We start from the raw sequence: 17,666 nt of genomic DNA on the forward strand, positions 1-17,666 counted from the left end.
AATAACACTGTTCCTAAGCAGATTTCACAAACGCTCTGGAGTAAAAACACAATAAAGCACTGTGCAAAAGTCTTGAGCCACCCCTAATTTCTTTATGTTTTGTTTCCCAGGACTTTGTTGTCATTTTTAAAGTGGTCCTGAGGAATAGTTCTCCAGAAGAAGAAGAATTTTATTTATAGGTGCCTTTCAAAACTCTTAAGGTTGAAAGGTGCTTATAAATAAAATGTAGTTCACCTCACAGAAGTCATCTGTAATCATCTGTATCTTTAATCACTTTGTTACTAACAACGTGTTTAAAAAAAATATTACTTGTTCCCATTTCTTTAGTTGGATCTACAAGAAAAATGGTAATGATCACACAGTCTGACAGGCATAAAATTTTATTTTTGGACCAGCAAGGTGGTTCCCAAACAGCTACTGGTGTAAAACTTAAGCATATCTCAGCATGGTGTGCACTGTGTCCTGTTTCTGGTTCAAATCATTGTCAACATGTACAGAGGTCAGGAGAGAGAGAGTCTACAAGCCTCTGTAAAACACAGTGCAGGCTCTGCCATAGTTTGGGGCTACATTTTAGCCAGTGGTGTTGAAGATCTAATGAATTATGAACACAGAAAAGTATCTTCAGATTTTGATCTACCATGCAAACTTGAAGCAGTATCAAATATGGACTGGCCTCCCCAGAACCCAGACATCAGCAGTATTGAAGCAGTGTGGGAGCATCTTGACAGAAAATGAAACAAAAGGCAGCTTTGCATGTCCTTCAAGACACCTGGAGAACTATTCCTAAAAACTACTTAGAGAAATCAGAAGAAAGCTTGTTCAGGAAAGAGAGTTCAGACTGTGTCAAAGTATAAAGGTGATCATATCAAATATATCAAATATTGACTTTCAAGATTGTCAGAATTGTTTAAACTCTGTTTTTGTCTTATATACTGTATTTCAATGTATGTTTGCACATGTTTCAAACAATTGCTGCACCCATTTCCCATTTTCCTAGCAAAATATAAAGAAATGAGGGTTGACTCGGGCTTTTGTTTGAATATATATATATATAGTGCTGTATGTATTCCTGATGGATCTATGCCACTGAGTTTTGTATTGTTTGCCATTGTTTTATAGTTTCCAGGAAGGAATGACTTCTAGGAGAAAAAGATGTACTGGTTTTCTAACCAAAACTGGTAGTAAGAAAAAAGTATGGAATGCCGATCCTGTGTGCTGATGTACTACAGTTTCAAACAGCATGGCTGAAATATCTTCCAGATAGCTCTTAATGGAATTCTTAAACATCATATCAAAACAGAGAAAAAAACAACCAAATAAACAAAACAACTCTTGTAATTCAGTGAGATGTAAGTCATAAAAAAGTACAATGCAGTAATTCAATTCAATTCAATTCAATTCTATTTATATAGCGCCAAATCACAACAAACTGTCGCCTCAAGGCGCTTTGTATTGTGGGTAAAGACCCTACAATAATACAGAGAAAACCCAACAGTCAAAACGACCCCCTATGAGCAAGCACTTGGCAACAGTGGAAAGGAAAAACTCCCTTTTAACAGGAAGAAACCTCCAGCAGAACCAGGCTCAGGGAGGGGCAGTCATCTGCCGCGACCGGTTGGGCTGAGGGGAGAGAAAGACATGCTGTGGAAGAGAGCCAGAGATTAATATCAATTAATGTAGGTTTCATGTGTTCACTGCAAGGACTTTGAGCATTTTTTAAAGGATGAAATTATTTATCCAGCAACAGTATCTAATTTGGTGCCTTATCTTGGAGCCAAGGAAAGGAAATGACAGCCCAGATAAGCTGCAGAGAAAGGTTTGCATTTTGGTCCCCAATAAATATGATTAATAGGTTAAAAATTTTCTCTGATTTCTATGTTTTTCTTTTTTTTTTCTTTGACCAAACAGGACGCATTGATTAAGGGGAAAAAAATTACTATAAATGAGCTAAAGTTAGTTGGATAGCTTAATTTTAATTTGCTATCCCTGGCCAGTTCTGAAACTAACTAATAAATAGAGACTACAGTATGGTTACAGTATCAGAATCAGAATCAGAATCAGAATCAGAAGGTTTTTATTGCCATATGGGTGAACAGGTTCACAGCATTAGGAAATTGCTGCGGTACTTCGTGCTTACAGAAAAAAAAAAACAAATAAGTATAAAAACTATAAGACAATATACAAGTATACAAATTGCAAATATACAGAGATATTAGAGCTATAACTATAGCACAATATTACAAAATTACAAAATATACAGTGCAGAGACTAATTAAAGGATATGGTGTACAGTTCCTAAAAGGTTGCTGTGTAAAAATCAGCCTTAAATACCTGGAAATCTGGTCAGGTCAGTGGGAAGCAGCTGGATTCAAAATAAAGCTCCTGTAAGCAACAAGGCTACCAAGGGATTGTGTGGTTGCTCTGCTTGTGTGGTTCTTACACAGAACCACACAAGCAACCACTGGTGAAAAATTAAAGGTCAGTACCAAAGCATAATATGCCCTCCTTAGTTATTCATTTTTTTTCAATGTCTCACAGACCTTTTTCGAAAAGAGAATGAGACCCCTGTTGTGTAAGACTGGCTACAGAGGCACCACAGTTGAATTCAGCAGTGATTCTCGGAAAGCAACTGAAAGTAAAAAGAGCTTCAATGATATTCAATACCGAGGCTTTTTAAATGGGAGGAGAAAGGCTCTTATGCGAGGCTGAAATTCTAGCCTCACTGTAGGTATTTTTGTACATGGGAGTGAAGCAGAGGCACTATGACATACAAACATTGCATAACAGGGTCAAAATGTGCTGCTTAAATTACAAAGGATTGGGGTTTTTTGTTTGTTTGTTTTCAGAATATGGAGCACCAGATTTCTATCTTCCACTTTACACACAATAAAAGATATTTCTCAAATCCTTATTCTTTTGTTAATAAGTCAGACTTGATTAACAGACTCGCTGCTCTCTTTTTTTAGTGTCTAAATACAGTTCTAATTTAGTAACGTGTTTAAGTCACTTTTTATTTTAAAGCATTCTGTCTATAAATGGGAAGAGGATGAAGAAGCCGAGCCATATAAATATTTTTATTGGATCATTTAATTCACAATATGATTCATCTATACATTTTGTCTTTGATAAGCTCCTCTTCCAGCACTCTCTCTATTCAGTTTCAGCACTTATTTCTGGACCCAGCATGGTATGGTTTTCTTCATTTGGGTCTAAAGGGAGTACACATTGATGTGTAGGCACAACAAGGATATACTGTATGTCTGACACCACTTTAATAACTTCCAACCTGCCAGGTTGGTTTTGTCAGTGCTGGCAAAGCCTTGTTATCAGTTAGACACAGTCAAGACAGACATCAAGTTTTCACACAATCACCTATCAAACCTCCCCGCTATACTATCTCCCCTAAACACCATCCTTGCTGGTAGAATTAGGTGGTTTTACTGCCCACACACACACGTGCATGCACGCACGCACGCACAGACACAGACACTGAATCAATGGCTACTTTCCCCTACATCAGGAAGTACTGTACAGTAGGTGGCCAACGGAGGAGTCCGCCCACTCACAGGATATTCAATTGCACACATGTAGAAATTCATCCTCTCTCTATCTCAGTCATGTTCGCCTGGGATCAACTACATTTACACATGCACCTTTGAGCAAGAACTGCTTGACTATGCACACCCACACATGCAGACCCAACATAGAAACACGCACACAAACATTCCCTCTCTGTCACATAAAAACACCTTGGGATTTAAGCCACGCAGAAATACTCCAAAGATAGAGATAGATTTATGAATGAACTGTGAGGATATGTACACTTCCGTTTTCTCTCAAAATGTGCACTGAATAGTTTACAGCTAACTCAGCAAAAGATTTTACATAAGAAATAAATGGATCTGGTACTGGCACATATGGCAAATAGATAAAGTACATTTAATTGAGTACTGCACTTAATTGACTTGAGTAATTCAATTTTAAGCTACTTCGCACTACTTCACACAAATTTCAACATATAATTTAACAACTGATATGATGTTAAAATTAACAAATAAATTATGATGCTTTATTTTTATGCCTTTGGGCCATTCCATCTGCTTGACCATCTCTGGTTGGCTGAAAAAAATTATGGTCCAAATTTTGGACATATATAATGATTGCTGTGAAATTTTAATGTCATATATCAAATACTTTTCTAGATAAATTTTATTTTATTTTGAAAAATGGTCCTTCGCCCCACTTACAGCATGTTTCTTTGCACTTCTTTGTAATGTTTGATCATGAGTATCCCAAAAATGATTAAAGATAAAAGCCTGAAATTTTCACTGGCCTCTCTTACCATCAAAATGAATCAAGATCTGTAATTTATGGTTCTTCCACAAGGCAAGACTCCTATACCTGGGGTCTTGCCTTGTGTGGTAGACCCCAGCCTCTATCGATCTTGTGCTTAGACCTTGTTCCTGTGCTGCCGTGATTAGTGCCTCTGTGCTGTCCTTCAGCCCAGCTTTTTCCAGCCATTGGTAGGATTTTTCGATATCAGCCACTTCTTCTAGCTGCCGGTGATACATGCTGTGCAGGGGCCTGTCCTTCCATGATGGTTTCTGTTTTTTCTCGGGTTTCAGGACTTGCCTTACTGACCAGTAGCTGAATGGGACCGGTCCCTTCTGGGGTTCCTTGGGAATCAGAACCGTCCCGCCTTCAGTCAGCCATTCTGGGTGTGTCTTAGGCTCTAGCAACTGGTTCATTTGTGCTGCCAGGCGCTCAAGGAGCGCAGTTATCTTACCCGTAGCAGGTAGGCCAATTGGAGATGGTAATAAAATAAAATAAATAAAGATTATCTAAAAACAAAATAAAAACAAGAGAAACCTTTGCAAAGAGCCTCTTGGCAAAGTAAAGGTGTCTGGCTCAACACAACATGCAGATGATAGTTTTGCTTGTTTACATGGCGGAACAGGACAGGTTAATAGAACAAAAAATTGGAGATGGCTAAGCAGAAGGCCCATGTTGATTTGAGATGGAACGACCCCTTTATCAAATACAGCTATAAAATAATGCCACTTTCATCAATAATGATTTTTTTTTTTTAGGTACTTTATTTTGATACTTGTATTCTTTTATTTTAAAATTTTAAACAAATGGCTTTTACCCATGACAGAATACTTCTAAAAAAGAAGTGGTATTTCTACCTTTAAAGATCTGAGTGCTTCCACCTATTACTACTGGAATTTTACAGCCTTCCAAACTAAGACAGAATCAGGTAAGAGGCATGCAGCTGAGTGTCCAAAGAATATGAAGGAGTGAAATTGGGGGAAAGGGAGAGAGAATATTAGTTACGGGCCCTGAGTCCATCTCCTCCTCCAGGCTTTGTGTAGAGAAATATGTTCATTAGGACAATGAGAAACACATATATGAAAAATAGCTGTTCTTGTGTGGGATCTGGCCAAGGTGTGTGTCTTAGATTCATACACTGTGTTATATGTAAATACATATTTACAGTTCATCTTGTAAATGTGCTCTATAGCCTTCGCTGAACAGACTTCTCCCATGTGCAGCAACTCGTTAAAATTAATAACATGTAATGGATTCTGGAGAGGACAGGAAGAAGATTGATGATTTTGAAGCCAAGTGTAAGAAAATTCATCATGGAGTTCAAAGCAAAAGAAGAGTATTTTTAGAAGTCTACATTACAAATATTGCATCTTACTTTTGCTGATCCCAGTTGGGATTAGTGTTCCTGTTGAAAGAGCATATTGATATGTGCAGTTTAATGAAGAACACTGCCACACAGAAAAATGCCTCTGAAACAGATGGTTACCTGAGTGGGAAAGGTCCAGTCCTTTTTTTTTTTTTTTCTTGTGTCTTGTAGCTGTTTATTTATTTATTTGAAAGACAGACAATGGCATCTACCAGTCAGTAGTGCAGATTTGAGCTTGAAAAGGAGGTGGAGGAATGCTTGGCACTCATGATGTGTTATCATGGAAATTGAACCGTGATAGGTAGTGAGATGTCAGGCTGACAGAGGGTACATCTTCTGTGGCACCTTTGAGGTTATGATGAATTATTGCCTGACTCATTGTTATTGCAGGTGATGAAACCTGCCAAGATGGGGTGGCCTAGAAGCTAGATGGAATAGGCTAATGGAATAGAATCAGAAGTGATATTTTTCCTTTCTTCCACATTAATGTGCAACAAATAGAGGCATTTAAAATAGTAATGTGATGGAAACATGCATATCTCTGTTTTACAAGATATTTTGTACTACAGTGTTTCTGCCATATGAATTCAGTTCCATTCAATTAATTCAACTGTATTTATATAGTGCAATACACAACAGTCACCTCATGGTGCTTTATATTGTAGGGAAAGACCCTACAATATCAGAGCGAAAACCCCAACACTAGCAAACACTTGTTGACAGCAGGAAGGAAAAACTCCCTTTAAACAGGAAGAAACCTCAGGCAGAAGCAGACTCAGAGAGGGGCAGCCATCGACCGTGACCAGGAGGGGAAAGAGAAGAAAGCAGAGGGAGGCGGAGGGACAATAGGTACACTGTGGGAGACAATTATAGGACTAACTTAAAGGAGTTTTGCATAGAAAGGTGGGGCTGCTTTTGACTCCTATTTCTCAGAAACAAGTCACACTATGAAGAGATTAGGCAGCTGCTTATAAGAACCTATTAAATAATACAAAGACAAATAATTGTATTAACATAATTGTGGTATGTAAGTTGCAAGAGAAACATCTCAACATATAACGCTCAATATTTACACACAATAATAGATATAAAAAAAAACTACTATACTTAAAGAGAATATAATGTTCTTGAATAATTCTCAGAGATGGTTTTTCATGCCTGTGTGATTTATATTCCTCAAGTGCAACTCACTGAGTGAAAAAAATTTATTTTTAGATCGTTTAGATCATTAGTATAGAGATAATGTGGGCAATGCCTTATCATATTGCAGAAACACAATAAATTAACCAAAATACCTAAAATAGCATAGAATGTACAAAATAATTATGATAATAAAATAGAGTTAGTTAATGAATACTTTAAAAAAAAAACAGTTATCAGCCCACTGCTGTAATGAATAAAGCACTTTTGGGACATTGTTGCAGTATATGTTACCACCCAGCACTAATTGCCTCAGGTGTGTTGCTGATTGTAGAGGCAGCCTAGTAGTGACAGGCCACATATTTTGCTCATACTTTTGATTTCTTTACAAAAGTTTCTTCAACTTTTTTCCCTTTTTGTGTGTGTGTGTGTTTGTGTTTCACTTGACTTATGATTCGTTTCCACTTATATCACTGTGTAGAACAATGTATACAACACTTAACCTCTCGACTTCTAGCGACTCCAACTTGTCAGATTTGGACTCACAGAAACTGCAGGAGCTGTCCCACCGCTCCGTCAAAGTAAGCGCAATAATCGTTTTGGGCGTCATGGTCACTTTGGGAAATATTGCAGTTCTCCTGGCCATTACTTCCTCGGTGGCTGGCTGGTCAAGAAACTCTCGGTACTTTCTCCTCTCTCTCACTGCTGCAGACTCTGCCTTCGGACTGCTGGTCATGCCCTTGAATCTCTGGGTGAGTCTGCTAAAGGACTACACTGAAGGGCCAGATGCTCTTTGTCATGTTGTGGCCTTTTGCAATGCCACCGTCTACTCCACCTATACACTGGCCACAATAAGCCTGGAGAGGTATATTGCGGTGTTTTACCCGCTGCAATACTCATCCCTGCTGACAAGGAAAAGGACGCTGTTTCTGATTGCCTTCGCCTGGTGCTTCCCTCCTATTTTACTGTCGCCAATATCAGTACCAGACGGCATTATCGAAGTTCAATTTTCCACCGCATCGCTGGTCTGCAACCCATCTTACTCTACAAATGTTGGATACTCCCTAAGCTTGACATGTTTAATATTTTTCCCTTGCTCTATCATTATGACATTTGCAAACTTTAAAGTCTGGTGCGCGGCCAAGAGACAGAGACTGAAACTGCGCAAATATGACCGTGCGCGGCGCAGCAGACTCAACGTGCCTTCCAGAGTGCTTTTGCCTGTGATGGCAGCCTACTACACCTGTTGGACTCCCTGCATGGCAGCTATAATCTACAATGGTAAGCAAAACATCGGAATATTTAAAGTGGAGCTCAAAAAAGAAACAGTTAATGACTACTGTGATGAGTGAATTCTGTAATTCTGCTTATAACTCTGCCATTGAAAGCGTTCTTCTAATACGCAATAGTCTATTGATAAAGGCTTTCCTGCACACCACAAGTTATAAGTTAAAATTTACCTATATAGATCCTAATGATCATTTCCGCATTTGACTGCCCTCTGTGAATTTAATCACATGACTAAACTGGCTAAAGGGGACACTGTGACACAACCCCTACAACTGAACATTTATATTTACACACACACTGCAAAAGCTGATGTATGGTGAGATTTCTCTTGCATCAGTGTAAACAGAAAGTGTATCCTGACTATGTTTATGTCTAGACTAGGTGGCATTTACTGAGAGCTCCTCGTGCCCTTATTTAATAGTAAGGATGTATCACAGCATGATTTTTAAAGCTGCTTTTATGATAACTGGTGGCTCCTTGGGTGCACAAAGGAAATTAAACATTTCTGTATCCATTTTTTTTAAAGGTTTAAGCAGTTCTTTATAATGTAAATCTGTTTGGAAGAGGTAAACTTCAAAGGTACTTGTTGATCTTGGTGTATTTCTGTGTTTTCAAAGACAACAGAATTCCAAAGTAGGTATTTGATTAGTATTGTTTATTCAAAATTTTATTAAATGGCTATTGCTAGCTCCATTTCCCCTTTTACAGATATTTCTTTTTTTTTTAACGCAGGGCAGTGCTGAGAGGAATAGTTCTGAGTTATTTATGTAATTCTGGGCATGAACAGCTGATTCAAGGCCAGTTTTCTGACTCAGACCTTTTTTGACTTTTCTCATTTACCCCAGCCATGTGCTGTCTTGGAGTAGTCAAAACTGAAAAGTTATAGCTGATATTTTTAGAAGTGTAGACCTTTTCTAAAGAGTGCTGTAAATTATCTGATATTGGATGAAAATCCTGCAAAATGAAGCTGATGGTTTTTAATCTTCAGTGTGCTGTTGTCTAAATGCTCGTTTTACTGTAGTTTCTTCCTTTGCACCTGACCTGTCACTTAACCTATAAATAGGTTGTTTGCTTATCATTGCTTTCAGGGAAAAGATACGCACCTCAAAAGGTGACCCCCCCCCCTCCCCTTTTTTTTTTTTTAAATATTTTTTATTTTTTTATTTATTTATTTTTATATATATATATATATATATATATATATATATATATATATATATATATATAATATATGTTCTGCCCTCGTTAAAGAGTCCCCCTTCTTCACTAGGCAGACAGACAACTCCTTCCACACACTGTAGTCTCTGTATGATGGATTTATTAAGCACCACCATTTAGGTTAACAGCATGAGAATGGGGTAAAACTGAAATGAAAGAAGCAAATAATGACAATAATGAACACATTGAACCCCCTTTAACATACATGCTCCATATGTATTACCAGTATCTTAAAGCCTATTTCACATACATGGCTACTAGCTTGGCTAGCTGAAAGCTATCAACATAACACATTACATACGAAACACCAGATGAAACAAAAACACAACTTAACCTGGTTAACTGTACAAAATATCCATGTCAAACAAACATAGGCATCTTATTACAACCATACTCACAGACTATGCTCCCTATAGTGATTCCCAGATGAGGATGATAGCAGATACTTTGGCTACCTGAATCCACAATGTGCTCTCTATCAAAGTGCAAGGGAAAAACAAATATGGCTGCCAACGGGTTACAGAGGATAAGCAGAAATGGCGATAATCCCCAAACAGAAAAAGCACCACCTAGTGGCCACAGAAAGAAACATCCCTCCAATCCCTCAGGACAGCACACTCCCCGCCTGGTATCTGAAAGGATGCCACCACTAATGATACACAGCGTGAAGAAAGTAAACTTTAATCGGTCTCTGGGGAGAAGAGTAGGACAGTCTCTGAGACAGGCCGTAGGAAGGTCTTGCATGAACCCTCTCTCATTGTCTTAACCTCAACCTTCCTAACTCTCCCATCTGCTCCTGGAAACGTTTTGATGATCATGCCCATAGGCCATTCGTTTCTTCTAACTTGACTTTCTTTCAGTATGACGACGTCGCCCTCGCGAAGATTACGTTCTTCCCTTTGCCATTTCTTGCGTCTCTGCAGGGTAGGAAGATACTCTGTCCTCCAGCGATGCCAAAAGATATTGGCGAGACTCTGTACCTGCCTCCACTGCTTGTGGTAGAGATCTTTTTCTTCAAATTCCCCTATGGGTGGAGGAAGTGCACTGACCTGTGTCAGAAGTGTCGCTGGTGTTAGGCTAAGTGGGGAGTCTGGGTCCGTGGATACAGGAACCAACGGGCGAGCATTCAATATTGCCGAAACTTCTGCCATGAATGTGGTCAAAACTTCATGGGTAAGCTTTGATGGACCGATCTTCATCAGCATGGAATCAAGGATGCGCCTTGTCAGACCTATCAGACGCTCCCAGCTGCCTCCCATATGGGATGAATGCGGGGGATTGAAGACCCATTTGCAACCACTGCTGCTCAGATATCCCTGCACTTCCTTATCGCTTGTCAGAGACTCTAGCCGCAACTCTCTACAGGCTCCCACAAAATTTGTGCCACAGTCAGACCTTATTTGTTTGGCTGGTCCTCGGATAGAGAAGAATCGCCGCAGAGCATTTATGAAGCTCGAAGAGTCCATTGATTCAATGATTTCAATATGAATGGCCCTGGTGCTCATACATGTAAAGAGCACCGCCCACCGTTTGCTGTTTGCTACTGCTCCTCTAGTCCGACGAGTCATGACCATCCATGGTCCAAAGACGTCCAACCCTACAAAGGAGAAAGGTGGGTCTGTACTGAGGCGGTCAACAGGTAGGTCAGCCATCTTCTGAGTCTCCATTGTTCTGCGTAGTCTTCGGCATTTAACGCAGTGGTGGATGATGCTGCTAACTCGCCGTTTTCCACCAACAATCCACAGGCCAGCTGCTCTCAAAGCACCCTCCGTGATATGGCGCCCCTGATGCTGTACCTGTTCGTGGTAATGGCGGATGAGTAGAGTTGTGATGTGGCTCCTCCCAGGGAGGATTAGGGGATTAATTTCGTCTCTGCCTAGGCTCGCTTGGAACAGGCGTCCTCCGATCCTTAGAAGACCAAGAGTGTCGATGTAAGGACATAATCTGTAGAGCTGGCTATGTTTCAGAATGTCCTTTCCCTTTCTAATACATTCCAATTCCTCAGCGAAGGCATCTTGTTGCAGACTACAGACCAAAATGTTCCTTGCTTGGTCCAAGTCCTCCTTAAGATTGTATTTTTCATGGATATGCCAGCCCTTGCAGGCGCTGCCTTTCTTGAAGGTGCGGGCAACGTGTACAAGCCTTGCTACAGCACGGGTCAGTGATCGCCAACTTGAGAACCTCTCAAACCGTTTAGGGTCTAATCTATCACTGCTGAAACCGGTGGCATGACAAGCAACCTGTGGACGGATGTCAACATCAGCCTCTGGGTCAACCAAGTCAAAGGCAGCAGAGGCTGTTGTATGCCCGGCTGACTTCAAGAGGAACGCTGGTCCTGACAACCATATTGAGCTTGTCAGGGTACCTGCTGGGACTGACCTCGAGCCCAGGTCAGCAGGGTTATCATTAGTAGAGACGTATTTCCACTGTTCTGGGCTGGTTGATCTCCTTATGCGTTGCACTCTGTTGTGTACATACACATAAAACCGTCTAGATTCATTGTGAATGTATCCTAAGACCACTCTGCTATCAGAATAGAATGTCACGGTGTCGAATCTGGTGTCCATCTCATCCTCAATCGCTTCTGCTATTTCCACAGCCAAGACAGCTGCGCACAGTTCAAGCCGTGGAACCGTCGTCTCAGGGCGTGGAGCAAGCTTGGCCTTACCAAACACAAAGCCAACATCTGTGTTATTGCTCACGTCAGTTGTCCGCACATAGGCAACAGCGGCTATGGCAATCGTGGATGCGTCACAGAAAACACATAGCTCTTTATGTAGTGCCTGGCTGAATGAGATAGAGGTATACTGGCGTGGAATTTTGACTTGTTCCAGCTCTTTCAGAGCATCTCTCCACAGCTTCCATTCTTTATACTTCTCTTCTGGGAGAGGGGCATCCCAGTCACTAACCCCTGTGGAAAGCTCCCTGAGTAGACTTCTCCCCTGAATGCTTACAGGGGCCGCGAATCCTAGTGGGTCAAAAAGGCTGTTAATAGAAGACAAGACCCCACGCCTCGTATAGGGCTTCTCTGCGACCGACACTTGGAAGGTGAACAAGTCTTCAGAGACATCCCAACTGACTCCTAGAGATCTCTGCACAGGTGGAAAGTCCACGTTGAGATCCAAGTCTTTCAGCCCTTTAGCCAGGTCTTCTGCGGGGAAGGCTCTCATAACAGCAACTCTGTTGGATGATATTTTATGCAGCCGCAAGTTGGAGAGAGCTAACATGTCTTGCGTGTTCTGAAGAAGAGTGATGGCTTCCTCTTCTGTTGGGAGCGAGATCAGACCATCATCAACATAAAAGTTCCTCTCAACGAACTGCCTTGCTTCCATTCCATACTCTCCCTCTCCCTCTTTAGCCACTCTCCTGAGCCCAAATGTGGCCACAGATGGCGATGGGCTATTTCCAAAGATGTGGACCCGCATCCGGTACTCCACAACATCATCGTCAAGGTCACTGTTGCGGTACCAGAGGAAGCGCAGAAAGTTCCGATGGTCCTCACGCACCACAAAGCAGTGGAACATCTGTTGTATGTCAGTTGTCACAGCCACTGGCTCTTTCCTAAACCGCAGCAATACCCCGAGCAGGCTGTTGTTCATGTTAGGGCCAGTGAGGAGGACGTCATTGAGGGACACCCCGTGGTGTTGGGCACTGGAGTCGAATACCACCCTTATTTGTCCCGGCTTCTGGGGATGATAAACTCCGAAGTGTGGTAAGTACCAGCACTCTTCATCTGGTTGTAGGGGTGGAGCTACTTCGGCATGCCCATTCTCAAGAAGTTTATTCATGTACTCGACAAAATGGTTCTTCCTCTCTGGGTGTTTCCTGAGCATACGGGTCAGTGCAGTGAGACGATTCTTTACTTGTTCACGGTTATTAGGGAGGCGTTGCCGTGGGCTACGAAAAGGGAGTGGAGCTACCCAGCTATTCGAGTCGTCCTGACAAAATTCCTTCTCCATGATCCTCAGGAAGGCAAGATCTTCCATAGAAGGAGCTGTTCTGTCATCGTCCTTCGTGTAGCAGAAAACCGACTCTCCCATGAGACCTGTTCTGTCAGCTGGCGCGGTTTGCCATAGATGGTCTAAAGTAGGAGAATTCTGTGACTGGTCACTGGAGCTGAAGCTCTCCTTGATATTGAATTTGTTGGGGCATGGACTAAGGAGGCTGGGTCGTCCATTCTCCAGAATGTTGGTTCGGAAGGTGTTCACATGGGAGGATTTGTGAGCACCATCAAGGCAGACTTCTCCAACTATTACCCAGCCAAGAGCTGTTCGTTGTGCAAAGGGAGCTTGTGGGGGTCCATTGCGTTGCTCTAGGACTTTGTGTGCCTGGATGATGTCTCTTCCTAACAGGAGCAAAATCTCGGCCTTGGTGTCGAGTGGGGGTATCTTGGTAGCTAGAGACCTGAGGTGAGGATGGTGTCTTGCAGCTGCTGGCGTGGGGATCTCCGCCCTATTATCAGGTAGCTGGTCACACTCGATAAGTGTAGGTAGGGCCATACTGGTTTTCTCGTCGGCGGATTCCACAACAAACCCCCTTGCTCTTCGGCCAGCAGTCTCATGTACCCCTGCACATGTTTTCAGTGTATAAGGGGAGGTGCCATTGGTGATGCCAAACATCTTGAAGAAGGCTGATCTGGCCAAAGACCTATTGCTTTGATCGTCCAAGATAACATATGTTCTCACCTTCCTCTCCGGCTGACCTTCAGGATACACATAAACAAGGCAGATTTTGGCACACGATTTCCCGGTAGTGCCATCCCCACAGACTTCTGTGCAAGTCGAGGTGGTGACTGAAGGAGAGGGAAACTCCTCTTCCTCCCCGCCATGCTCTTCAGAAGAGCTGATAGTTTGTTTTACTGACCAAGGTGCTGGACCAGCATGAAGGGCTGCGATGTGCCTATCGCTATTACATTCTGAGCACTGAATGATGGCCCTGCAGTCTTTTGCTTGGTGAGAGGTTGCAGAACAACAGCGAAAACATATGCCGTTTTCTCTAAGGAAGGCCTTTCTACTCTCCAGGGGCTTCTCTCTGAAAGCTCTACATTTATGCAATGGGTGTGGCTTTTTATGAATAGGACACTGCTTTTTAGGGCTGTCCAACCCTTGAGCTTCATCCTTTAATTGAGTATTGTTCACCTCTGTTCTGTGTACCGTTATTGGAGTCCTTGACATCTTCACCGTGAATCTCTCTCCCTTAGGTGGCGCAATGCTGGAGGTTGTAGTAGTGAAGCTCGGGTCGTTCCTCATCCTTGCCTCCTCCCGAATGAAGCTGGAGAAAACAAAGAAGGGTGGGAAGCTGACATTGTGCTGTCGTTTGTATCTCGTTCCATGCACCATCCATTTCTCCTGAAGAGTAAAGGGCAATTTCTCCAAAATAGGACTAATGCCGCGTGCAGTGTCCAAGTAGGAGAGCCCGGGTAAGTAACCTTCCTCCTGGGCACACTGCAGCTCAAGGAGCAGGTCGCCTAGCTCCTGCAAACGCTGTGGGTCTCTATAAGAGACTTTGGGGAAACGTTCCAGCTTCTTAAAGAGCGCAGTCTCCATTGCCTCCACTGATCCGTAGCTCTCCTCTAGTCTTCCCCAGACCATACTAAGGGCTTCAGCGGGGTGTCTGATGTGAACTGACCTCACTCTTTTCACATACTCGGCAGACTCTGGCCCAAGCCATTTAATTAGCAGGTCAAGTTCCTCACTGGGTCTCAAATCTAGATCTTCAATGGCACTGGAGAAATTAGACTTCCAGGCCCAGTAACTTTCAGGCTTATCATTGAATTTTGTGAGTCCAGCTGTCAGTAGGTCACGGCGAGCTAAGAATTTTGCTAAATCTGAGACCTCGGAGCGGGATTCCTGGAATGCATGGTATGGTCCTCTAAGTGACTGGTCGTTATCCCTTGTATTATCCCTGGGTGACGATGAGTTCTTAGAATTGAACTGTGGGATGTTCTGCCCCATTCCCTTTTTAGGTGTGAAATGAACCACTGAGTGGCGCTGGCTTGAAGTAGCTTCAGTGTGAATAGGGACGTGTGGAAATAACTGCTGCATCCCCTCTAGATGGACAGGTTTATGCGCTGGGGAAGAATCGGTCGGTGGCTTAGTGTTAGGGCCTGCTGGAGGAGTTTCTACCTCAGCTGGGGGAACCTTGACCTCAGTCTCAGGCTGTGAATTGTCAATGATGGCTCTTGTGTAGGCATACCGATCCTGAACACACTTCTCAGTTCTTTCTGCAGATGTGCGAGCTGAGTCTTGGTCAGTGTCGTGAGGTCTGGACGGCGTCTGGCTGTCTGCCACCTCCATGGCTGCTTCAAGGACAGTAGCTTCAGCTAAAGCTGCATCTGCCTCCTTCTCCTGCTGGATGGCCTCCAGCGTAGCTTCAAGGAATGTTTCTTCTACCTTTAGCTGAGCCTTCTTTACCTTAACATCAATTTCCTTTTGTGCATAAGAAGCTCTGGCGCGTGCTGCTTCAGCCTTGGCGCGTGCTTCTATTGCAGCCAAGCTAGTTGCTGATCTATTCGAGCGTGTCGACAACCTTGACGATTTTGATGCGCGTGAGCACACTGATCTAGTGTCATGAGTTTTCCCTTCTGCGTCGGACATCGTGGTTGAAAGGTTGAGCTAGTCTGATAGCTATCCAACAAAGCTGAAATCACCGTCGAGTCAGTCTTTTTACTGTTCTGCCCTCGTTAAAGAGTCCCCCTTCTTCACTAGGCAGACAGACAACTCCTTCCACACACTGTAGTCTCTGTATGATGGATTTATTAAGCACCACCATTTAGGTTAACAGCATGAGAATGGGGTAAAACTGAAATGAAAGAAGCAAATAATGACAATAATGAACACATTGAACCCCCTTTAACATACATGCTCCATATGTATTACCAGTATCTTAAAGCCTATTTCACATACATGGCTACTAGCTTGGCTAGCTGAAAGCTATCAACATAACACATTACATACGAAACACCAGATGAAACAAAAACACAACTTAACCTGGTTAACTGTACAAAATATCCATGTCAAACAAACATAGGCATCTTATTACAACCATACTCACAGACTATGCTCCCTATAGTGATTCCCAGATGAGGATGATAGCAGATACTTTGGCTACCTGAATCCACAATGTGCTCTCTATCAAAGTGCAAGGGAAAAACAAATATGGCTGCCAACGGGTTACAGAGGATAAGCAGAAATGGCGATAATCCCCAAACAGAAAAAGCACCACCTAGTGGCCACAGAAAGAAACATCCCTCCAATCCCTCAGGACAGCACAATATAAAAGCAATAAGTGGCTCCATAGTATAGTGGTTCACACATTCACCTAACAAGTGAAAGATCCCTGGTTTGATCTCTAGAGGAGACACAATATGCACCTGCTGTGGTGACCTCTTGTGACTAAGGGAGCAGCAGAAAGTATCTGCTGTCTTATGCTAACTATGTTGATTTTTCACTTTGTTGATAGTTGCCTTATTGTTTTCTGTCCTACAGCAGTCACAGGTAGTAGCGTACCAGAGTGGGTTGAGTTTGTGGTGGTATGGCTACCAACCTCCAATGGTTTCCTCAACTGCATCTTCTATTTCTGGATAAGCCGAAGCTTCCGCAAGAAATTCTATCTAGTCCTTCAAAAACTAGCTCTGGCCCTCTGCCCTGAATTGGCCGGCACCATTGGGTGTTGCACCACTTCAAAGACACAGTTTGTATCAGGAGTTCTGGATAACAACAACAGTGTCCATGGACGTTCTTCCAGTGTCTCATCCACCTGCACCCTGCTGTCCTTAGCTTAGGACCTCTAGACCTAAAAGCACCACTGGCATGGCAACAAACACAGGCAGTGACCTCTGTACTATGTTGTGTTGTCTGGCTGAGCCAGACAGTGAACCCATGTTGTTGACATAGTCCCGTGTAAGGTATCAAGGGTGAGAACTAAGGGTCATGAGGATTGCTGTGTAAATGATTTGGCTGTGATGGAAACCATTTAAAATTTCCTCTCTAGTTTAAATCAAAAGTTATGAAAATTTGATTGTAATATATTTTTATTTTTTAATTAAATTTCAAAGACAGCATTCAGTTGATTGGAGCACAGGCTCAATTTAGAACTGATTTGGATTTTTTTTTTTCTTTTACTTTTTCACAATGCTGCAGGGACTAGATTGACTGTTAGAGACAGCTTCTTAAAAGCCATCTTTTAGTTGTTTTATAGTCAGCCATCAAACTTGTCTGTGCTCCAAAGATGTTTACCATTCCATGCAGTGATATAATCAGCCTTTCAATTTTTTTTCAAAATTTTCAAATGTTTAAGCATAGTGAATTAGTTCATTTTA

The 17,666-nt window shown here is 42.3% G+C and overlaps 1 protein-coding gene across 1 annotated transcript; it reads left to right on the plus strand.

Moving 5' to 3' along the window:
- The first annotated feature begins 7,305 nt into the window (after window positions 1–7,305).
- On the plus strand, window positions 7,306–17,370 carry LOC115778061 (adenosine receptor A2b). The gene is made up of 2 exons (XM_030726077.1): window positions 7,306–8,119; window positions 16,834–17,370. Exons 1-2 carry the CDS (start codon window positions 7,324–7,326, stop codon window positions 17,127–17,129), a joined length of 1,092 nt encoding a protein of 363 aa, XP_030581937.1. The 5' UTR covers window positions 7,306–7,323; the 3' UTR covers window positions 17,130–17,370.
- The last annotated feature ends 296 nt before the right edge of the window (window positions 17,371–17,666 follow it).

This window comes from Archocentrus centrarchus, chromosome 3, assembly GCF_007364275.1.
Source record: "Archocentrus centrarchus isolate MPI-CPG fArcCen1 chromosome 3, fArcCen1, whole genome shotgun sequence".
Classification (NCBI taxonomy): domain Eukaryota; kingdom Metazoa; phylum Chordata; class Actinopteri; order Cichliformes; family Cichlidae; genus Archocentrus; species Archocentrus centrarchus.

Bases quoted from the DNA above. Each gene is read 5' to 3' on its own strand.
- LOC115778061 (XM_030726077.1), top strand. From the start codon at position 7,324: ATGTATACAACACTTAACCTCTCGACTTCTAGCGACTCCAACTTGTCA. The intron at 8,120-16,833 runs GTAAGCAAAACA...TCTGTCCTACAG, and splicing joins GGCAGCTATAATCTACAATG to CAGTCACAGGTAGTAGCGTA.